The 25,180-nt window shown below is 43.3% G+C and overlaps 1 protein-coding gene across 1 annotated transcript in view; it reads left to right on the top strand.

Moving 5' to 3' along the window:
• Positions 1–25,180, top strand: part of LOC128296777 (nephrin) — a 77,827-nt gene that overhangs the window by 40,107 nt on the left and 12,540 nt on the right. The window contains exons 3-7 of the mRNA XM_053032261.1: positions 7,277–7,423; positions 13,474–13,535; positions 13,886–14,130; positions 17,999–18,071; positions 24,719–24,870. Of these exons, the coding sequence (XP_052888221.1) occupies positions 7,277–7,423; positions 13,474–13,535; positions 13,886–14,130; positions 17,999–18,071; positions 24,719–24,870 (679 nt within the window). The remainder of the gene's footprint in view (positions 1–7,276; positions 7,424–13,473; positions 13,536–13,885; positions 14,131–17,998; positions 18,072–24,718; positions 24,871–25,180) is intronic.

Below are 25,180 nucleotides of genomic sequence, written 5' to 3' on the forward strand. Positions count from 1 at the left end.
CACCAAAGCGTGCTACTGCAACGCGAACGAACGCTGTTAAGCGTTGTTTTCTTTGCACATTTGTCGACATTTGTCGTTCACATTCTATGGACATCCATTCACTTGATGCTGATGTGTTGTAAATAGCTTCTCGGATGTCTTTGCTTACCCATTTCTATACAACACACCTTTATACAGCTGCTTCTGCTGCTTATCCCTCCCGCAAGGTAGCACCCACTAACAGAGACGTTACGCAAACAACGGTGTACGTACTGCTTTTCTTTCGCAGCAAACACTTGTGGCACGGCAAAACGGAATTGCACCGAAAGGCCAACACTTGAAACAGATTTTAAACATACTTTTACTTTGAACACACACCGCACTCCAAACACTAAAAGACCGCTTTGAAAAGGAAGCAAACAACGCTTACTAAAAACTAGAGATGAGCGCACCTGGCCGGAATCATGATTCCGATCCGATCCGATCCATAATAGTGATTCCGATTGAGTTCGAGTGATCCGGTATCAATCTATGTGGTTACAAGAATGGTACAGGTAATGTTTTTATAGTGAGATTGATTCCGATCAGAGTTATAATAAATTAAAAATGAATTCAAATGCATTGAAAACATTTTGAACTACTGGACTATTATAGACAAGTAGAAAAACTTAAGATGTAGTCCTAAAATGTTGATTTAAAGATAATTTTCACATAAAACATCAACAAACGCGGTAATTAACGTCAAATAAATAAAACACAATAATAACAGCCAAAGTAAAACTACGGCACAATGCCGCAAAGAAGATACCGCACACATGATAGATCCGGCGATCCGGATCTGCCGGAGTTTTCATAATGAGAATTATTCCACTAGATCCGGCTGTTTTGTGTCCGGTTTTCGCATGAAGATCCGGAGCAGCCGGAGTTTCTATAGTGAGAATGATTCCGGTAGATCCGGATTTTTTGAGTTCCGATCATCCCATCCGGTAAATGATCGGATCGACCCATCTCTACTAAGAACCGATCCAAAGGGCAAACGTCAAAGCAAACGTCGCTGCTGCACTACCGCTCAAAGTGGGTAAAGAGACTAGGTGGGCTCATAGCTCTTTTCAGCAGGCCATTTTTAAATACCCATTTGACGTTTCGCGTTACGGTATCCGTGCACAGCTGTTTTTGTTTTGATTGTGTTGCCTGAAGCTCTTCCTGCAAATTTGAATCGATAATTTCTGTTTCTGTATTCAGTATTCTGCTCCTTCCCTACTCTTTGCGAGTTTATTTATCAGTTCAATAATGGTGTCCAGCTTCCTGAGCCGTGTGTGATCAACGGGCAGCCAACTTCGAAGTAATTTAAGACCGACAACTGATTGGCATAGGTCCTAATCAGTCGTATTGAGAGCAGCTCGTAAAAGTGGGACGGTTTTTTCCGGTATAAACGAAATAGATCACACAATCACGTAATGTCCGTCGTTACCAAACAGGTTGCCAACACGGTTCATATGCGTTTCGTGGTCCTCCAGGATCGTAAAACTTTTTACGTATGACGCCGCGATGTGCGGGCTCGTTATCTAAAACCAGCTAGAAGTCAAGTTGCTGAACAGCTCGCTGGCCTTCGCACAGCCTTGATACTCGTAGCTATCCAGTGCCGATTGGTCTGCGGAAAATTCGATGAGGTATTTGCTATTGTGGTTAAACTTTCACAGATAGCTCGGTGACCGTTCTAAATTGACGACGGAAAGGTACGGGCACACGATTTGGTACAATTCTTGAATTTGAACAACACTGAAAATATACTCTCTGCACGCAATATCATTCAGAACGATATCACACACACACACACTCTCAAGCGACCGTACCGCGAACTGTCAAACCATTTCTACTTTTTTTTCATAGCGCGGTTGTCAAATCGTTAGGGATGAGCCCACCTAGTCTCTTTACCCACTTTGCTACCGCTTGTCAGGGCAGTCTACCACACCGCGGTGACAGTTGTCGAGAGTACTGCAAATAAATTAAACCGGTGGAGTTTTCTGCGCGAAAGCGTACACAGGGAGTGAAATTAGAAGAAAAGCGCAAGATAGTATCGGTCGAATGGTTTTGCACTCCCGGCGGGGACCGTGCGGTACTGCGGTCGGTTTGTTTGCATTCCAGCAGCTACTCGGACGTGCGTTTTGATTCGCTAGAGCAATCTCAGCTGCCGTCTTGTACCGTTCGTTATGTGTCCTTCCGGTGAGTTGTCCGGCTCCTGACAAACTCACCTCGGCCCGCTTGTAATCCGGCCACCCGGCAAGACGCTAAAGAGCAATCACAAAAACGATAAACATCGAAATGCTAATGCAGTGGCTGAGCACTGCAGGATTGGCTGTGTGCAAGCAAACCGAGTATGTATACAAACACCGGCTTGGTTCTGCCCCTTGACAGCGGTGCCGCGAATTCAAATTCCACAAATGGAAAGCACCTTCTCCCGGGTTGAAGTATCATCACTGCCCGGCAGACAGAAGACACACGAACAAAACCGAACACTGCGATCGGTCAACGGTGGGTCGTTATCGTAATCAAATAAAATCCATCCGTACTTAACGGCATGTCAACGGAACGCACCCTGCGCCGAGCGTATCATCCGCTATTGACATTTTGTCAGTATGTAGATTACTGTTGATTTTAAATAATTCACTTACATATTAGTCGCTCTTTCGTTCTCTCCCTACATTGCAGGCGATCATTGAATTGTGTCCAAGTGAGTGAATATCTCAGTACAACATCTGACCGTGTCCCGAACAAATAAAGCAGCAGTCATTTGATCCACTTTCGGCGCAACGACCAATCGATACGCTTCCGTGCTGCCGGTACTTGATTGGCATGGCATCTTGATATGTCACAAGATCGTCTTCTCGATTTGGACATTTTGATAGGCTGCTGAAAAAGCTCATTATATTCGTGCATGCATGGTATGCTGCATAAAACCGGCCTTACCGACCGGTAGCGCCTTCGCGTCGTTAAGCTTCTTAACTGACCATAAATCAGCGACATTTTGCGCCCACCATATCGTGCCCGGTGGATCGAATACCGGCTATAAAACTGTCGCGGACATTAAATGCTAATGATGGGCGCGTTTGCTTACCAACATCAAAATCAATTTTCCGTTGGTCCTTGGTACACGGTACCTGGTGGGTACCCACGTCTCGAACGTTACAATTTTATGGTAGGGATTTTATTAAATCTCTCTCAACGACTTTTCTCTCCCGGGGCTGTTTGCTGTAGCGGTTTTTTGTGGATTTTTGTATTTGTTCTTTCTGTCCATCCTGTCACCTGAGCAAAGAAGAAGGCACGATCTATTATCGGTTTCTTATCCCAAAAAGAATACGAAAAAAAAACACCCCCACGAACGCACATTCTACAGTCAATCGAGAAGGTGAAAAGTCATATTCTAATCTATCTTACCGTCGTGGAAGTCTATTTGACCTATGTGTTCTTTGCGCCCTGTAACCGTTTGCTTCTACGTAAACACAAGCCAGCCTTTGGAAGTGATAAAAAGTCCCAAATCAAACACAACTCACATCGTAACGGCTAAGCGTCAAGTACGGGAAGGACGGAAAGTCCCCTGTTTGCAGAGCAAACAACCGTGCTCGATGAATATTCGGTTTGATCGGTTTCGGGGTTTTGACTCCTACTCATCATTCGATCCAATGTACAACGCTGCGCAACAGCCGCTCGTAGGTTGTCAACTCCCTTTAGTCCCAAGAGTTTACTATAAGCAAGAGGTGATATATTTAGAAATATGAGTTTGCCCAAGGGGTTCTTATCGTACACCCACTTTCACTAGCTGCGACATACAGCCAGTTACCAGATATCGTGACGTTAGAGCCGACGGAGCTGAAGTTGCATACTTGAGCAAACTCTTATTACACCTTAGCATGTACCATCCCCAGCGGTCATGGTTTCTAATTATCTTGAACGTATTTATACATCCTTCAAACCAGCAGGATTGCAAGATATCTTAATGCGAAACGTAATTAAACCAATTCTCAAAAGGTTTTCAGGGGAAGAGTTCACGGTAAAAGCTTCGCTACTGATATGAATGATTTCCCACAGCATTCGGTGTCGTTGCTGTAGTATTTTCCATCCACTCACAAATGTCTGTTCGTTTTCATTTCAAACAACTGCTGCAGTTCTTCACGACAAACGAACATCCATTCGTTTTTTTTTATCGAATGGTTCGAATGACGTTTGTCTAAAAGCGATCTAAAATAAAACGACCATCATGAAATCATCCCACAAACACTCCTTGTGACACGTGCGCTTTGATGAATTCTTTTTCAATTCCCTTTAAACACCTTCTGCGCCTAACCGCCTTCCAACGGCTGTATAATTCCATTCCTGCAATGCCGGAGAGGATTAACCCACTGCTCTAAAATCAGTTCCCAGCCTCGAACGCAAAACGCCACACCCGTAACCAAACACCAAACGCGTCGCGATTGAATTTGATTGAAAAGGTACGAACTGCGAAGAGCAATAATAACCGGAAAATGAAACAAATCCCAACATTTCAGCTGAGCACTCTCACCCTGAAAACCCGTTGTGCATATGGTTGAAAATAAACACCGGACATTATCGAAACGGAAGCCAAACCCACTCTGTGGGGGCTTCGTACGTTTCATCTCGTGCATTAGCTGGAGGGCATCGAATGACATCTGTTTTAATCGGATTACCGACTTTTGACATTTTTCTAATATTCTTTTCTCTCGCGTTCGTCCCACTGGCCACACAACCCATCATACACGACCAGGCAAGGTGTGATGTCATTCAGCATGATTCGTCACTGTGCGACCGATCAACAAAATCACTTCGGAAACTGAGCTGCAAAACGTTCCGTTTCGATGTTTTCAATGCTGCAAGTTGAGACAAACGCTTTTTTTTTTTGTTTAATTTAATCTTTTAATATTGATGGATGTTGGTTGGTTTTTTTTTATTCCTTCCGAAGCTTCTGCATCCTTGATCAATCTGATTGACGGTTGCTTTTTTTTTGTTTAAAGATCCGGATTGAGTGTTTTGGCTTTCTGACCTAATTCTCACTCGCTCATTTAATCCTTTCGATCGATGCGATTGCTCCGTAGAACCAATAGAACAATCTCCATCACCTGGGGATACATAAAAGCTGCATCCGTTTCTCGTAGACAACAGAGAAGCAAACAATGGCGTAATTTTCACCTACACAAAGATGTACTTGCGTAGCGCTAGACGTATATAAAGCGCATTCATTCGAGCGAAACCCACCAACAACGTGCCGCTAAGTGTAGGGATCGATTTATCGATTGATTTCCATTAGTAAATTACCATCCCGGGCTGTAAGTGACCATTAACAGCTTAAATTAAAATCATCTCATTACGGAAATTATATAATAGCCCCTTCGAGCGTCAGTTGCTGTTGCCGCATGCGTTCTAAACGGCATTTTGCTTCGCCTTCCAGGCTTCAGCTCGTATATGCGTGCGTTCATCATGCCCGCTTATCATGCCCACTTTACCCTCCATACAGCACTTCCAATGTTTATGCTGCCAGGTGAATGATATTTGTAAACTTCCCTCATCAATCGATCACAAACCACCGTTCGCCCTTTCCCGGCAACTCCGTTCCATCACGTGCACCGAAGAACACCGTTGGCTGTGTACACAAGCCAACGAACAGACAAACAGTGCGCCGAGAATTGATGAAGGGCGGCATACATACGCGCATAAGCAGGGCGGTGGAATGAATGTCTAGTAGCAACAACTAGCCTTGATACATACGCTTACCGTGCCCGGTGTAAACAATGGTTCGGCTACAAGACTACTGCAGCAAAACCGAAATGCCGGAAATTATTGTTTTCCATCATCAGTTTGCTCTCCTCCGAAGGGCAGGAGCTGAGTTGCCTTAAATGGTAAATCGGAGCGTATGTGGACCACGCTAAAATTAAGATTTCACATCACTTAAATACATTTTGAATATATTGAACCTCAGATAAACCGGTGCAGGTTAGCTCACTTCAATAATAAATGTCTAATCAAACATTGGTCATCATCTCGTCAGTAAACAGAGCCGTTCTTCTAAATCTTTCTTATCATTTTATATTGCACCATTTACCCAACGTTATCAATGCAATGAACTGCTGCAAAAAGGGTTCTAGCGTTCGGAGGTCACCGAAAGAAAACCCCTTTTAAGCCACCGATTATCGACCCGTTCAGGTATCTATCGTGATTGCAAGTAAAAGCTAGCAGTTAAGTTTCGTCGAAGATTTTACGTCCCTCTAGTCGTCGGTACGATATAAAAGATAATTTTTATCACCGAATTCACTTCGTCGCTATAAATATCATTTTTACTAAGTCGTTAGCATAGTCGTAAGAAACAGTAGCCCTTCCAACATATCAAATCTCCTGAGCAAATAGCTTGACTTATGCTGTGGGCTTCATGAGTAGCGAACGGCCGGGCGAACAAATCTCACCAATGAAGTACTTGATCTCCTCTCCCCTGATACTCCACGCTGCGTTACGGCCAATGTTGCTTCCTGTGGTCATCCATTCAGCGCAACTTCAACAACTTTGCCCGTAAGTTCGTTACCCTCCATCTACGGATCTTATCTTATCGGGCTGGTAGGCTCGGAATAAGGAAGTCAGAGTAAAGCACACACACAAAAAGAAACAAAACAAACTTATTTTACGACACTCCAAGCCAGGACCTCGGTATAACCCATCACCATACCTAATGGACCACATTCCCGAACGGCATTCGTTTCGTCCGTTCAGGGTCTAGAAGAACAACCCGCACGGCAAGAGCTTTGCCAAGTATGTCACTTTCATTAGCTGGCAGCGTCTCGGAAAATTACCCTTCGCTATCAATTCCTGATGTTTACGTAAGTGATCAACACTTGGGTTTTATTGGACCGAGTTCCACTTCCGAGGTCCACCGACTGCTGCACGGACCGACTGCCGGGTCGCTTAACCGCAAAACCCTAAAGAACATTCGCTGGTGCGCTGTCAAGCGCGGTACGTGGTTCTGTTCACTCGTTCGCAGTTCAACACGTTTCGACAGCTTATTTCCTTCGCCGGGTTATTTGCCAACCCGGAACACGTGAACGAAAATGTTCGCTGCAAATCGAAGTCAGCTCGCGTCCGCACCTTCGTACACGTGCGACCACCGGCAGTCGTACGTTTGCGGCCTACTGCGCTGTTCCATCTGCGGGTGGATTGGAAAAGATCTTCATCGCAGCTGGGAATTCATTTCGCTTCACTCAAAGTGTCCATTTCTCTTTCCGCCTTTCCTTACTTTCAGCTTCGATGCACGGGGCAAGAGCCTTCAGCAGGCCATCCACTGGTCCGATGAGGCGGTGCTCAAATCCAAGGCGTACTTCTACTACGACACCAGCCCACCGGCCCTGCGGATCAAGGGCGTCAAGCAGGAGGATACCGGCCTGTACAGGTATGTTTGATAGTTTCGGCTCTAGCCTCCTCACTACTTTGCCTTTCCTTGCTACTACTTTCTCGAGCGTTTCAGTGCAATGGGACGAAAAAAGAGGGAAAGGAAATAAAACGAGGAAAATAACAAATATACTAAGCGTCCGAAGCTGCTGGACGAAACACTTTGCCACCTTATCCACCGGTAACAGCTCGTGGCCAGAATCGCAACGTCCATAATCCTGACAAAGTGCACACTCGGCACGTGAGAGCGATGCCGAATGGAGTACTTTCTTCTTGCCTCGGTAACGGGAAAGATCGGGAGCTTCCGCAGCGCTTCATCGTCAATCCGAGCCGTGGCGGATATCAGCTTCTTCAGCATAAAAATGAATATGCGGCTGTGCCGCATTATCATTCGCCAAACGGGGAAATCGCTTTGCAGCAAAGAATGTAGCCATTTTGGGTGCAATCGAAACGAAATTTATCAAAACCATAAAATAAGCCATAATATCAATCAGGTACAGAACGATGATGGGAAGAAAAACTGTGGTTCCTGCATGATGTCGCTCGTGCAAAGAGGGAAGCATATTTTGATTGGGTTAAATTGTCCGCTCAAAAAAACATACCCGTTACGTACGTACGGGTACGTACCGTTATGGAGCAGTTTAATGTTTTTATAAACTATTTTATAACAAAGTTCGGAGAATATATTAGATCAACTTAGAAGTGGCAGTACTTTCAAATGCAACATTTCATTGCATTTTAAGACGAGAATTATCATTTTTAAAATGTGTGAAATATTAGGACTATAAAAAAGATATAACAATTGCTTGGTAAATAGTTAACGGCAGAGTAAATGGATGAATTTCAATATTAAAAAGTCAAATCAAACGGCTAATGCGTGAACGAACAACCGCCATTACAATAACTTCATGTGGCATTATGTTTGTTACGGTAATCCTTTCTGCTTAGTACCTCGGAAACAATTATTTAAAGCAAAACATTACCATTCGCTTCCAGTAGGTAAGGGAAAATCTGAAACCGAATCCTTCAGCTCGGTAAAATTGCCCAAAATGGTAAACTGTTTATTTTACGCCAAATGACTACTGCGGCCATATCTGGTGCCCGTTTGCTCTCGCGCGTGATGGTTGCTCGGGCGGGTGTTTTCCAGCGTGGAACTGCCATCGGCGAATAGGATTAACTTGTACTAATATTAAGTTCAAATTGCTACGAACGATCATTTCGGCCGGTGTCTAAACTGCTCTGCCCGGGCGTTTTTGTGTAGCGGTAAGGCTTGTGTTACCTGATGCTGGTATTTTATTTAACGTTCAACGCATCGTAACCGTTACCCATTGGCAAAAGTGGCAATCGCAAGGCGCCATTGCGTAAGGCACCAGTCGGGCTTGGCTGCTCCGCAATCCACTTACCAACATACCGGTGGCTGAAATATTCAGCATCTTTCGCAGCCCACGTTTGCCACCGAATCAAGAATGCAAAAAAGGGGTATTTGAAACCGTGGCAAACGCCAACAGCAAGCAGAACAAAAAGAAATGAACGCTCCCTACAACGATGCGCAATGATAGCATTTCACTTTATGTGCAACATTCTTTTCCCTATCCCATGTCCGGGATAGGGAAATGCTAACCAAAACACAGAACCCTTTGTTTGCCGGAAGGCAATGGTTGAAACTTTTCCGGATTCCGCAAAAACTTCCGCACTGAAAAATCGACTACCGAAGCGAAAATGCAAAGATTTGGTACGATACGAATTGAATCGGTTTGTTTGGTTTGACCGTTCGGTGCGTCGTACTGCTACATGACCCGGGCATGGTAAGGCCACTCCTCGCCAATCAAACGAACAGCCCAACGGGTACTCCTGGAACATTGCGATCGAACCGTAACCATCTTGACCTCTTGATCTGCTGCCCCTTTCGCGAACGAGATTGCCCGGGTGGATGTGGACAAAACAATAACGCAGAAAAAGGGAAAACCCAAATCCACTTGCCACCATTTGCAATACCATTTCCAAAGCTGTTTGGAAAGCTTCGTTCGAAAGAGCCAAGACAGAGCGTTTTTTTTTTTCTCTCCATTGAAACACTTCCCGGAGAAAACCTTGATGTGCCATAACACTAAACTATGTCGGCACATCGCTTTGCTGCAATGGCACACGAGGAAGGGCTGCAACCATAATGTGTAGCAGGATATTTTTCCCAACCCATCCTTTCCCAACGGTGCACACGGTTTGCCGGTGAGTCTTGATTATTTGAGAAAGGATTCCCATACCACACCTGGACGAAAAGATACGCGGCGTAGCAGGTGGGGAAGTACGAACCGTACGGTAGCGTTTCATAAGATTTTACGATTTTACGCATTCACGCCCGAAACGTTATGCGATCCATGCCGATACCTGCCGATGATGATTTTGTGAGGAGAAATATTGCAATTTACACTCCAAAGGCTCAATACACGGGCCGATAGGCGATGGGTTTACAGCTCCCAGTGCACACTTCCATCTGGAGTGTGATAACGTTGCCGATATTTATTTTCCATCCATTCGGTTCTGCCAATCTGTTGTTTAATCTCACGCACACGCACGCGATAATTTGTGGAAAATTGTGTGCGACGGGGTGCACATTACCTGCCAGTTAATGGGGTTGAGAATTTTGTATGCACGCTCGTTCTGATACCGGCACTTCCTCAACGGTCCAGGTCATGTGTGAGTGTTTGCTAAGCAACATGACTGGCATTGTAGCTCAAGGGTTGGTGAAACATTTGCGAATCATGCATGCCAGCGTTGGAACAGACTGATCCTTATTCTGCCAAAATTATTATCACACAAGTTGCAAATGGCTGATGATGGAGGTGACCACTCGGTTGTATGATTTAGTTCGATAAAGCAATTTCAACACCATCTTATCTTGATAATAATTTTCAATTCCCCACAATGATTTGTAACCTTTTGATGCATTCCAGAAACTTCCCTGCTATTCTTCTTGGTACTAAACGAATAACAAGGAGGAATATCTCCGAAACAGGAAATATTGATCTAATATGTTGCTACACATAAAGTGGCCTTCCGCCAATTTATACATCATTTCACCACGTTAACCACCGTCGTAATAGAAGTTTTCTTACATAAAAAGTTCTCCATATCTAGCTTTTCCCCGAACTGCTTCGGGAGCTACCCCGAAACCGTCTGGAACGAATCCTTTCAATAACCACTTTGACCACTTATCGGGTCAGTTCGTCGGCGTTGTGCGGTGCTATATTTCATTGTCTGCTACCACTCCGTCTGCTCCACATCTCGGAAACTCGAAAATTCACCCCCGAAAATGCTATCAGAAAATCTTCCCAGCAACACACTTGTTGTTGTGTCAAGTGGTTGTTTTGCGAGTTGAATTTTATTCCCCATTTTTTTTTTTGCGTAGTTTGTTTGTTTGTTTGTTTGTTATCACCGTAGCTTCAACTTTTGCAATGCTAAACCCCATTACCCGTGCCACTCGATTCGGAACATTGGATTGACATTCGTTTTCTGGCGACCCACTACTGCTGCGACAAGTGGCGTCCTTGTGCGACATTTCCTCTAACTCGTTTGCGCCAGAGCGAACGACACTCCACGCCCGGATGCAAATAGTCAAATCCAATTTCCTTGCCCAAAAAGGCTAGAAATCGAATCGAAAGTTTGTGACAACAGACGGAGATAGCGCATGATTCTTAAAAAAAGAAAAATAGTGTTAAGCTAAAACTCTGCGGAACAGGTTGACATTAGGCACAGTGTACTCCAGGCCGAATCGCTACCCTCGAATGGCCAATGATTGTACCGCCACAAGCAAAAGGGAACGAAGGAGAAAAAAAGTTTATACTCGAGTGTAGAAGAAGCATGAGAAACTCGATAATAAAGTAAAGGAAAAATGAAAAGCGGCCAAAGTTTCACAATAAAATTCAAAAACATAGAACTGGGCAGGAAAAGAGTCATAAGAAGGAACCACTTCAACTTGGTATTCGCTTAGAAAATGGGGAAAAACTGTCATTGTTTTGTTGGCTTTTTTGGTCACATACAAACAAAAAACAAGTTGCAACCCTTCTTCGTATCGTAATCGAAAGGAAGCGCTCAAATTGATCCTAACAGGCTAACGGTGGAGAACGGATGTTTCCCCTGTTACCTGTCAGGGAAAATTTGGGAGTACATTTTCCCATTTTGAAAAACGCAGTCCCACACAACCGGTGCCTTACGGTCAAGTGAAGGGTTGTTCTCATTTTACAAGAGGCGCACTAAAAGCATATATCCCTCCGAGCGCGAAGGATGCTCCAAAGCGAATGGAGTTTTGTTTTGTTTGCCCTTCGGAAAGGAACAAACACGAAGGATGTGCTTTTGTAGCGTTTCCTTTTTTTGTTTATCTCGTTACATCACATCGCAGACGGAACTGTAAAGAACCTGCAAAGGAACTGGAGGCACAACCGAAAAAAACCGTCCACCGATAATGGTTCAGGAGCGCTAACAAAAAAATCAAACAATGTACAAAAAACAAAACGGAAAGAGTTATAAATTTTGAATCAATTACATTTACCCTTGTGCGACAAAGGCAATAAAAAACAACGAGCAATTCGCAACAAAATTAGAGCAAAAAAAAACGGCAACAAAAGATCATCCGATTCAGATTCGGAAAAAAAGCAGGGGAACATATTGAAAGTATTGGTAGGAGGTGGTAAAGTTACGGGTGGGTTTAGTGGGACAGAGGGCTTTTTTTATAAACATAAGCCTGTACGATAGCATATTGCGGGACTAATCCCTGTTGAATTATGGGGACTGAAATGGGATACACCTACCAAAAGGGTGTTTGAAATGGGCCGTAACAGAGCTTTGATGGATTTTGTTTTCTTTTTTTCTTCAATATGCTTAGTTTTAATTATTGCAAACATATTTGAATTTCGTTGTTTTATTAATTCTCACTTTCTTTAATAAGTTCTCGGGTATTTCATAACCCTTTACACTTGGTTTTTTAAAATCAGAAATTATTTATTTTCTGTAAGTTTCCAGGGTATATGAAAAAATCACCGCTACATTAGGAATTGGGCAATCAGATCTCATTGACTAGTTGATATTAGCATTGCATCATTACACTTTAAATTTAGTCAAACCATTAGCGGGTTTAGGTTAGCTCACTTGAGGTAAAATGGACAGGAAATGAGGCTAGACTCTAGGCAACAATTTTCCATGTTTCAACAATGCTTGTCCATTTGTTGGAAAAAATGTTAATAGAACAATGCAAGAGTAATTATTACAATTTTTTAACTTGATTCAGATTGATACAGAATGCTTTTACCCAAACACGCCGAACAACACGAGAATTTGAGAGTTGTAGTTTCTGATGGAGTTTAATTTGAATATAAACTGAAAATTTGAAACATTTTTTTTTCAATTAAACCTAAAATTGAATGCCAAAAAGCTGAAATTGTAAAAAAAACTTCATTGTTTATCCAACATCTGTACAGTCATTTCCCGAGTTACACTTATAATGAGCGCCAGAGAAAATCGTGTATGTTGAATTCCCTTTATAATACGCTTTATGTTTAATATCCAGGGATCGACAACTTCTTTTCACGTTACGGGAGCACATTGGCGATTGATACTTGTATGTTTATTTCGACAATTAGACTATATTTTATCAGAATTATTTTTCAATAGTAAAATGTATCATATTTTTAGCTAACTTTATAGTTTTCAAATAAAATATTGAATTTCACACACAAAATGTCAATATTTTAATATTTGTGTGACTCGACTCTCGCGTAACTCGGGAAATGATTGTACTATAAAATCTATCCTTTCGGATATATGAGCAAATATACAACAATCAATCTAAACAATAACTACGTAAAACATATTTACTTTCCTTTATTTTCCACTAGACGATTTTGTCAAAGTAAAAGTCCATCATTTCCAGTACAAAAAAAAAACTCCATCATTAGTGCATGCAGTTTTTGTTTACAAAACTAAATTGTTTTCCCCTCTATTTATCTCTCTTTCATTACTTTTTCGGTGACCATGGTGAAACAAAAACACAACCCGATGCAGATGCCGAGTGGATTTCCACAAATCGCCCACGAAAAACTGCCGGATCAAGCTGGATGTGCTCGGTAAGTATCTTCCAACGCTGCAGTTGTGTGTTTGGCCGGAAATTGTATTTTCTCCCGCGTTCGATTTTCCTTTATGGAAGTAAAGGAACAACAGATACCAGCATCTTGTGTTAGAATACACCTATCATTTCCCTATCGTGCTGTACACGATATCATCATTGTCTTCCCTCGTAACCGACGTAACGTTAACCATCCCTCACGGGATAGGTGTGTTTTAGTGGGTTATCGGCAAGTTATCTTCTTTTCCCGTTATTCACGCCACAACCCCGGGCGTGTGAGGTGGTGACAATTTCCATTCGTATTGCCTAACGCATCACGTTTTTTTTTGTGTCTTCTCGCAAATAATTCAGTACCACCGACGAAGCTAACCATCCTCGACGATCTGGGGGCGGCCGTACTGAACAACGTGGTCGGCCCGTACCGGGAGAATGCGGACACTAATCTGACCTGCATCTCGAGCGGTGGCCAACCGACACCGAAGGTAACCTGGTGGCGGGAGCATGCTCTGTTGGACGATTCGTACCTCGTGCTGCCGGACGGTACGGTAAAGAATGTCCTCTATCTGGAGAAGCTGTCACGCCACGATCTACACTCGGTAAGTTTGCCATCAACTTTAGGGCCCACCCCCATACACACACACACACGTACAAAGTGTTCTTGTTTTTCTGGTACTCCATTTTGGTCGGATGTTTTCACAAGCACCCCAAACCAAGGGGTAGGTTTTATTCCCGCATTATGCTAATACGATCTCCGTTCTCCCATATCGTGCCCACCAGGCTTTGGGTATCTACGTCTGTTACTTTTTGCACTTCTTTCAAGCGACTCTTGTTAGGTCGGTGACTTTAAGATATCACACACACACACACGCACACATGCAAGCATTGTGCTGAAACGCAGCGTTCGTCCTTCGGTGTGTCCAAGAATGATTGATCATATTTTTCCCTGCATCCGAGTGCCTGTTAGGTGAGGATATGTCACTAAGTGAATTGTATCTATTTCCAGAATGTGTTTCTTGTGTCCTTTTTTATGTGCAAGTGTGTGTGCGTGTATAGAACCCTGAGGAAGAGGATGACGAAACACGTCATCAAGTGTTGCCGCCCAGTAACAAAGTACCATGTGGACTAAATATATTCCGATAGGTGCAGAACCACACAGTAACCTCGAATGAAACCTTTCTTGCAGACGCAAGTAGAGACATTTGGATCGCATTGGATGAAACTAAAGAGACCAAAAACCAGACACAGTTGAAACAAGAGCTTATTGTCCGATAACATTTTCCTTTTTCTTCCAAATTCGGCATTCCTTGAAGGGCTAAATAAAAAGCATAACACCATGGGTGAAAATAGACAACAAAAACCCACCTACTGCAAATCTATCTTTGAACCTTCTTCAGCCACTTGAAAGACGCCTGTCGTCGCGATGATCCTCCGGCAAACTTATTCTTCCAAAGACCGTCGCGACAACGGTAAGGTGCTCGCCTTTGACTTTGACGCCGCTCCCGCTATTGCATACGTCGATAGAACAACAGTAACATGTATCGATGACCCGGCATTGCTCAATGACCTTTACAATTGGATTACTGGCAAACTTCCTCGTGTGGCGCGCCTATGCATACGTCTGTGCGCCCTTGTGCTGGACAGTTTAAATGACACTAAACACCGAACAACTTTGCGGACGCAAGTAACAACCTGGTGAGTGGTGTAATTGTCACAACGAATGCTTTACTCCGCCTCACGCAACTTGCGAGAAAGTTCATGTCCAGTGTTCCCGTGTGGTTACGATAATTACCCACGGAGTGGTTCCTTCGAACCCACCTCTGTCCAGCACTAGGGCTTCGAAACTATCAAGTTTCTGTTCCACCTCCTGTCTGCTCCCACGAACGAAAGCCGATCTGAACTGTTAAGCCGTTTGTGGCTTTTCGGACCAAAGCTGTGGTTCGCTTTGCTGAGGTCATTTCCATGTCTAAGCTCTCAACGAATGCTCTACAAATCCTTTTCACACTCGGGCAGGAAATGTTGAAATGATGGTCTCCAGTTTTTTAACAATCGTTCTGCTCGAGTTTTTGGATTGGTCCTGATCCTAAGAGCTTTGTTTTAAGCATCCCGTGAAGCTACGGAAACAGCTCGAGCAAACCCTAAAGCTAACCTCAGTGACGTCAACTATGCCCCTTTCTGTTTTTCAGTTAAGTATGGTTGATTGATTAACTTCCGTCAGAATGAGGAAAAAATAGACATAAACACACACACGCACACACTTACCTATCCATCGGATAAATCAAGCGAGACCGCATTTTTTCAGTCGAAATGGACGAGTATCCTTTAACGATGTGGGTTTTCTCCCGAGTGGTCGCCCTTAGAACGGCTGGGTGGGTTTTACCCACATATTGACGTGTTTCCAAGAAATTGTGTTCACGAGGCAACGCGTCTGGGAGATCTCTTTCTCCCCTCACACCTTATCGTCGCACTCTTTCCACCTCGGGACAGCACCGGACATGGTGTAGACCAGCTAAGTCAAGCGGAAAGTTGTGAACAGTGTTTATTTTACGCTTACTGTTACCGCCAACCGTCTGCGCGTATGTATATTTTTTACTGTGCACGTTTTGCGTGAAGTTCTTCCCTCGTGGTCCGGATATCCTGTGTGGTATGATGGATCAGTTCGGGGCTGGTAGTACGTGGGTAGGAAACCGATTTGGGAATCTCGTAACACTAATAATAACAATCGCGATGATGATGACGAGTATTTTTGATGGACCGCAGATCGATCAATAAATGTAGTGCGTAAGTGTGGACCATAAAGCCGTCATCAAATCTCAATCAGTTCGAGCAAAACAAACCAGCCAAACAAAAAAAACCCCCCGGAATGCACAATCTCATGCGCTCCGGATGTGCTGACACTAAAACCTTCCCGATACTATTGTTATCATTATCATGCATCGGAAAAACAATGGAACAGTAGAACAGGGGCTCCAACCAAACCAAAGGAAGAAAAAAAACAGGAACCCAAAATGAAACACAACAAACAATCAAATTCCATTTCGCCTTCTCCGCCGCACACAAAACTTTACCTGATCGCGATCGGATTGCTCGGTGGTGGTGGTGGTTGGATCGGGGAAAAACCGGAACCACACCACCGGAAGGAACGATAAATCATTCCACCGTTCCAGCGCACCATTGTTTCGGGAAAGGTTTGCGATGGTATTGAAAGATTTCGCTTAATCCTTGCGATTGAATCGTTGAATAAAATGCAGCTGGCTATCGATGCTAAATGCTATCGATGCATCCGCACGCCCCCATCGGACCGGAAGGTTATCGAAGGTAAGGAAATTGGTGGCTTGGTAGGAAGAAATAAACAATCGAACATTAATCACCATTTTGTTCATAAATTCTCCGGAGATTTTTTGTTGCAGCAATTGGGCTGGGCCACCGGCTGGATGGCGCTCATTTCACGAATGCATTCGATTTATTCAGATCGAAACATCATCACAGATTGGGTAGAAATGAAATTTGGTTGTTTAATGATTGTTTTGAAGTGTCATTTAATTCATTAAATAGACAGAAATAACAGAATGATTAAACACAATCAAGTATGTTAATGATACTTAATTAAAAATCAATTTTGCGAGATTTACAGAACGGATGTCTTTCATATGTAAAAAATTGCTTTAAAACGGCAATTCAATGTGGCAAAAATCATCATCAAGACTAAATACTTTGAAAGATTTTCAACGTTTCGCACTTACTGTTTCATCCAATCCAATGTTATCGGTCGAGCAAATTATGGTACTGCCCCCACACCCAACCTTCGCACGCCTTGCCAAATTTAATGAAATAAGTTCAAAATTTCTGAAACAACTTTCTCGCTTATTTTCATTTTTGCACGTTTCGTTGGCAAAATAATTGGCTAAGTAAGCCGCCGGCAGCGAAACTTTTCCCCGGAGGGGCTTCCCGATCAATAACCATCCCAGGCGAACCATGTGATTTGAACTTTCGCCGGACACTAATCAATCAAGTTTTGTGCCAGTTAATGTTGATTCGGAATGGGCAAACCCCGTTCTGCCCCGTTTCGTGACCCCTGCCCCCCACGCGAAACCATTATCACAGATTTTAAGTTGCTTGTTTATCGCGACCGTACGCGCTACCAGGCGCCTCCATCGTTCCATTTGGTCTGGTTATCGCTGTTAAATTACACACCAAACCATCGCTAATCATCAGTCGGACTTTGGCATACCGATTTGGTGTTCAGGTTGCGTGGCCTGTTTGCGAGAAATATGACCGTGGTGGCCAAAACAACAACAGCAAAAAAAGGCAAAACTCCACTCGCATCTGAAAGTCCTCATCTCGTCTCTGGTGGGTTGAAACTGACACGATCAATGGGTGTACGGAAGGCAAAGTTTTAATTATGAACAAATGTTTATCGTAACCCTCATTCTCTCTCTCACTCTATCTCTCTCTTTCCGTTCGCAGATTTATACGTGCCAAGCAAGCAACGGTCACGTCGTGCCACCACTTTCCAGTGCCGTCAAGTTGGACATGAAGCGTAAGTATATGGCAAATACGAAATAAAGGCGCGCGAGTTGCCCAGGCAACGCTACTATCAATTCTCACACACCCACTCCCCTTCACCCTCTGAGCCACCCATTACCCCCACCTGGAGGATCCTGGCCCGTTGCCCTGTTTGGTAAACTTTTCCAATCATTAGCGTTCGCATTAGATCGTTTACAAGCAAGAAAGGCATTTTCCAGCTCGTAGCACCATGGAAGCACCTCAAAATTATTAAACTACATTTTCCACCCCGAAATCGAGTTCCGCCTTTTTGCAAAAGTGTCCAACTGTTTTGCAATTGTAGTGTCTCTATGCAAACGCCGGACCGGTTGGGAAAACTTTTCCATGTCTCCGCTAGCAAAAAACAAGCAGGACTCTAGAATACGTTCCGTTTCGTGCAAGCAGAACAAGTTTTTAATCGAAGCGCGATACTATCCTGCAGCGATACCGCAGCCGTGTTGAAACTGTTGAATGCGAACGGATGCTTAGAATGTGTTAATTAAAAATTGAAACATTTTCCAATCACGACCACGGAACCGGGGACGCTGAATGGTAAATAAAATGTAGGAAATTGTGGGACGTGATGTGGTTAGGTTTGGTTTTTTTGTTTCGTAATAAAATATTTCGTACGTTCATAATCGAGGTTTTGTCGGATTGAATTTGTGTGATTGCATGCATGATGAAATAGATTTGGAATGAGTTTGCAAAAAAAACATTTGTATCAGTTTTATAAGCCTTTTTTATGTTTTTTTGGCAGTTTTAATTCAACTATGACACAAGTTATGGATTAACAGGCATGGTATAGAGTGTCCATGGAGTTATTTTTTGTTTCTAAAGCACATGGTTATGAATGATTTTTTCTTTCATTCCCTATAGTTTGAATAGTTTTGATCATCCATGTTCGAATGCGGAACAATTTACGATTGATTGTGCACATGGTATGTGTATTCTAACAGGATACATAGTATAAAGATTTTGCAACAAAACGAAAGTTTCAGTAATAAATTTTAGTTGAATATTTTCCTAAAGTAAAAATACACCAAACTGTACAACGAGATCGTGACGTGTAACAAAGCACGATTTTCTTTCAGCGGCCATATAGTTACGTAAAACTGGGCTTGACTTTAAATCTACAAGAAAACATGAAAAATATACTTGTTTCAATCTTGATTTGTCATGAGACAATAACTTTTATATCGATTTATTCTGCTTTCTCATTCATTATCAAAGATCCAAAAGTTGTTTAAGCATGCTTCGCACTGATTGAAGAAATATTTTAATTTAAAATTGATATTTAGGGAATTATTTCACCCAAGGCGTGGCTAAGGAATGCTGTAGAAAAATAATAATTGGTTGATATGAAAATAAACTAAGAAGATTTAACCGTTGAATATGTACTTAATAATTTAGTGCCAGGTTTATTAATATATTGCCGTAACATGAGCTAGCAAAATCGAATGGAAGAAATGTCCGATTTCTGCTGTGGGAACGGAACTGGGAAAGGCGCTGTATTTAACATAAGAATGAGCCATACTTCATGTTTCATTTTTCGAATTCACAGACCTCGGTTTGTTGTCTTCGAACAAATGTTGCAGCAACCTTTTCATACCTCCCAGGTGCAGGCAATCAAATCGCTAGTACACCATACCGTTTTCGAGAAATAGAAGCATACTTATTATTACACCTTTGCGTACTAAATCATCAGTTATTTACGGTTTCATTAAATGCATTACACCAGCACTCATTTGCACGATCCAAAAATATGCACATTCAGCAAACATCAAGCCTCCGGTAAAAAGCTTCCTTCTCCCTGAGTTACGATCGTTATTCGTTTCTTAATATCTCTAACGACTCAGTTATGCCCGCCCGATGCACATACCCCAATTAGTCACGAATGTGAGATGTGACCAGGTCACGTATCGTCACGTACGGGTATCAAGCACCGAAAAATTACCATCGTTTCAAAGGCCGTTAGATGCATCCAACTTCCTTGTGGGGTTCGAATCCTTGTCCGGCCCGATCCTCTCAAGTGTAATTGCACCCACTGGAACTTGACTCGGGGCGCAACGCGTCGTTAAATAGATTTCCGTGTGCTTTGTTTTTTGGTTTACGCGTATCATGCCCTACGCCAACGTGGCATCTTGCATCGTTCACTCTACACGAACCCAATGCTCATCCGCAATTGCAAATGAAACGAATCAATCTCGTACGTAAAGAAACGGGGAAACCCCGGAACGATGACAAACGAACTATCTATGGGTGACGTGAAATCAATACGATGGATGCGAAGGGGGGAGTAAGTTGCATTCCTTTCCCGGTTGTTGTTTTGACGGGATCGAAAAGCGATAGGTGCCGACCTTACCTAAAAACCGTGCAGCATCGTTTGCTTGTCGGTGAAAATTGAGATGCATGCATGGTTTTGCAGTGGATGCATCGCTAAAACGATGCTCAGAGTTGCTGTGGGGGGAAAAAAACGGTACCACTCCTGTGGCCCGTTCTCTCCGTTCATGTGATTCGGCTCGAATGGCAAACATATCACAGCACGGTTCCACTGGTACCCACCGGTGGATGGATTAGAACGTGTTGTTCGGTATTGCGATACTATAAACGGTTGCACAACAAAAAAAGGTAAGAGCATGTTTGGAACGAAGGAAGGAAGGAAAAAAAGCAGATTTCACAGCTCCAACGTCAATAAGAAAAGAGAGCACCGAAAGAGCACCACCGGAGGCGTTCAGCACGCATCACAACCTCTTATCAAAGGTCGTGTTGTTAAGCATTTGCTGCTCGTCAAATGCGTCACGCGGGACAGGCTACGAATGATGTGGACCACCACCGAAAGCTTCAGCACGATATTGGTGTGTGGGGTTTTTTTTTGTATTGTTGTTTGGCTTTCTTTGATTGCTGTATCTGTGCCCGTTGTGCAGTGAGAATGGAGCGAAATTGTGATTTCCCCATTCCGTTTCAAGTGCATCCAGCGGTTGCATCCTTTGGTGTTGCTGCATCAAACAGCAAACGCAACGCTGTGTAGGACTATTCAGGATGTTTTATGAGCTGTTAACTATCGTGAAGTGGCTTGCATTGAGAGAAATTGAAATAGAGTTCCACAGGAGAGTAAACATTTGAAGCATCTGGTTGATTTATAGAAATTTCGTTAATTTCCTGAGATAGTCAACCATAGTTAAAACTATTCCTCGATCTTTTATTAAATGAACAATATTTCACAAATGTTATAATCGTATCGTACATATCATTCCTACTTCAATACACAACAACTAACACTTGTTCAATTATAAACTTTTTAGCTTTTTTAAAAACAAATTAATTTTATTTTTGTTTTTTTGCTCCATAGAATACAATCACGATGGAACAATAATCTTGTCAATTGTCAAATAATCTAGCAAAAATGTCCAACCAGCGCCACAACAGTGTCCCAGTATACTAACCGATTCGAATTTCGATGTGTCAACATGGTACGCGTGCGATGTGCCACAAATAAAACCAACCCTTTCAGCACCAGCACCAGGGCCGCGGATCGCGTGCGCATCCAAAAACAAACACCCGAATTGTCGAAATATTTTATAAAAACCAGCACTACACCGAACGGCGGGGTGTTTCTGTGTTCAACCCTACAATGCGGAACTAAAAATGTTTCCCTCCTTTGTGTCTTCTTGGCAGCACGAAAACATGCATTCCGGGCGCGCGGTGAAGAAAGTGAAACGCCGTCCACAGTGGAGTGACGGGTTCGTGCCATCGTTCGCCGGATAATGATGTCATTTTACGACCCCACGACACGGTTCGGGCATGGCGGTACCGTGTGAGATCCGGGATTTTAAATCCCTAGCGACACTGGCGGATTTTCGATAAAATGCACCCGCGGTTGGCCCGAATGAATGCGGTCTTTATGATCCCACCGCCGTCACCCATCTGCCCCCGGCACACCGAATTGGAAGCGAAGTAGAGTAGAAGTGCTGCTGGTTGAAGTGATAAAACCCTCCGTCTCCCTGTGGACTTGAGCATGCAACACGGAGCGGCGCATCATAATTGAATCGTGCATTCTCGGCAAACCGGCAAGCCTAGATGCGGTTTTTATGGGATGGCGATAGAAGAATTTATGATTGCCGTCCTTATACCCGGCGGCAACCCGAAACCTAGAAACGTGCCCTTTATAGAGTTTTCGATCATGGCAACATGATCTCGCTTCTTGCTCGGGAACTGGGCCGGAAGAACACAAAGGGTTGTGGGGTAAATGGGAATTCGGATGTCATAACTCACCCATGCTCTAATCTGTAGTTGAACCTTCAACGAACGACCACTCGGACCACTCGCTTTCTCTTCTCGTGTCCAACATCCACTGTCGTCCCAGGGTGGCGCACAGTTACCCGTTTGCAGAATAACATAAACATTCGTAAACCCAAACATGCACAACCACCAACCCGAGTGACACAACCGTGTTTCACCAATCATCACCATATCAACATCTTCAGACCGGTACACCAAACCTCATGTTTGGAGGTCGGTTCCGATCTATTTAGATTTCCCCTATTTGGAGGGGGCCTCCCTGTACGCACGCACACAGCATGCCCACACGGGTTTGCTTACGTTTCACGTTTCCTGCAAACGGTAGCGATTCCGGTGAGGATCGGTGTACAAATTTGCTTACGCTTCTGCCCAGCTTCCGATGTTTCACAATTTTATTTCCTTCCCACACCCGATACGATGTGTTGACGCTAATCGTTACCGTACGCACGGGGCAAACAGCAGAAGTTAAGCTAATGAAATATTTATTAGCCCTCAAAAAGATGTTTCACGCCCATGGGCAATTCTCGTCGCTCTCGCACTCCACTCTCTCTCTCTCGCAGCCGTAGGGTGCTCGAACAATCAAATTCATTTATCCATTAAAATGCTAAACCTTTTAGGCGCAATATCAGCACTTAACGCGAGCGACTTCGCGACAGATACCGTTTTATCTTAACATTCGACCGACGCGTCAAATTGTGAGCGAAATCAAATGGAACTTAATTAATTGCGAGGAATTTGGTGGGGTTTTAAAATGTCAAGCATTATCGCCATTTGTGTTAATGATCTACCTGTAATAATTAAGTGATATTCGTGGTAATTTTAATTACTTTACAAAACTCGGATTAATTGTAATACTCATTTACGCACAGTTAGCTAACTCGTTGCTAAATGAATTCTTTATAAATTAACGATTGGTTTAATGGTTCATATGTGACCTTTTGCTGCTTACCTAGTTCACATTGCAACCGGTCCAGTGGATTTCTGTCCCGACGCTCCGGTTACGGCAGTGGTCGGCACGCGAGTCGCTTATTGTTATAAGAATATTCGAATTCTAGACATAGTTGAGTTTATCCTTTATATTAGAACAGTATTCCTATTTATTTTTGGAAAAGATAGAAAATTAAATATTGTCCTTTATATATCTGTTGAGTTCGATTGTTTTGGTTACTTAAAGGCTTAGTAATAATGTTGCTACAATTTTTCATATCGTGCACTACCAGGAATAGCGCATCTATTTTTCTCAGCACGAATTTAGTGAAAAGCATCCCTTGCGAAGTGTTCAGCATCCATGGTAAGAGTGATTTATTAAGAGCGAGTTTTAACAAACTCATAAAGTAATCGACTTGCTAGAAAACCATTGGAAGCCTAATCTGGTGAGAAGAAGTCTGGTGTTTCCCAACCATCGGCACTTTATTCTTTATTGGGCAACATTATCGTTCCTGCTAATATATTTGCTCCAAATCACATGATTTTGTATGATCTGTGACAATTTGTCACAAGAAGTTTGCCGAACACTGGGCTAGATGGTCGTTAAATGAAACAAAATCAAATTTCATGAAATCAAATGGAGATCATGACATTTTCACACGGTAACTCAATAGATTGAATTACATAAATTACACAAAAGTCTAAAGTTGTTGAAAATATTTAAACTTCTCCATGATCGATTAGGGTTTGCACTATCAGCACACAAGCTACCCAATGAATGCTTATCAAAGCGCTTGGAATCGGTTGTCTTGGCGAGGCAGCATAATTCACCTCTCACCATGAATTCATAATTCATCCCAGTCCGAAGGAAATATTCTAACAAAACCGATCCCCAAACATGGTGACCCTCGCTGGAGGGTTTTGATAAATTTGATTTCTCTTCTCCCCATTTGCGTTATCAGCTCGTCTGCTTACAGTTGTTACCACCCAACCATTGCTCCATCTGAAAAATTATCGATCCCACTCAGTCAAACCATTCGTGAGCTGCGTTCGTGATACAATCGATCGCGACGCATCGAAAGGTTTTGGTTCCACCCCTGCAGGCATACACAATCCTATCTCGCTCATCAAAAAAAAAAGAACCAAAAAGCATCTCCGGAAAAAGCGACCAACCCGGTGAAATGCTTTACCGTTGCTTGTATCACAACCTACCGAAACGAGGGGAAAAAACAACCGAACGTACCATAAACATCGCTTCAATCACTGTCAGTTTCGATCCAATTAGTTACAAAACAACGTTCACGTTTTCCTACGCAACTCCGCCACTCGTGAGCCCAAATTGGGAGAGCGCAAGAAAAAGAGTTTGGCATTCACCTTTCATTCTAATTCCGTGCTTCGTTCCGTTTTTCTTTGCAGTGCCACCCCTGTACGTGCGGATGCAGGGCCTACGGGAAACGTTAACGGCCGGCGTCAAGACGCAAGTATCCTGCATCACGGCCGGCAGCCGACCGGCACCGAGCGTTGTCTGGACGAAAGGATCATCCGTCATCCGTGGCTCATCGCAAACGGTTCGTTCTTGGAACCATCCTTCTCCAATCGGGCGGTTTTCTTTTGTGTTCTCGAGAGCATAGCCTACGCCTTTACATAAAACAACGTGGACCTTTTGTTCGCCTCTTGGCGCAAGAAGATGTGTTTCTTATGGGTTTTCGATCGATCGTAGACTTGTAGCTTAGTGACGCTCTGTTAGCATGTAAAACACTTTACAAAACAGTCTCCGAGGACAAAACCCCAACATTCAGCTTTTTCAGTATCAACCACTCAGCAACAGTGCATGGTACATGGTGCTTTTCCCTTTTCTTCCGGGAAATCTGAAATTAA

The sequence above is a fragment of the Anopheles moucheti genome, chromosome 2, assembly GCF_943734755.1.
Source record: "Anopheles moucheti chromosome 2, idAnoMoucSN_F20_07, whole genome shotgun sequence".
Lineage (NCBI taxonomy): Eukaryota > Metazoa > Arthropoda > Insecta > Diptera > Culicidae > Anopheles > Anopheles moucheti.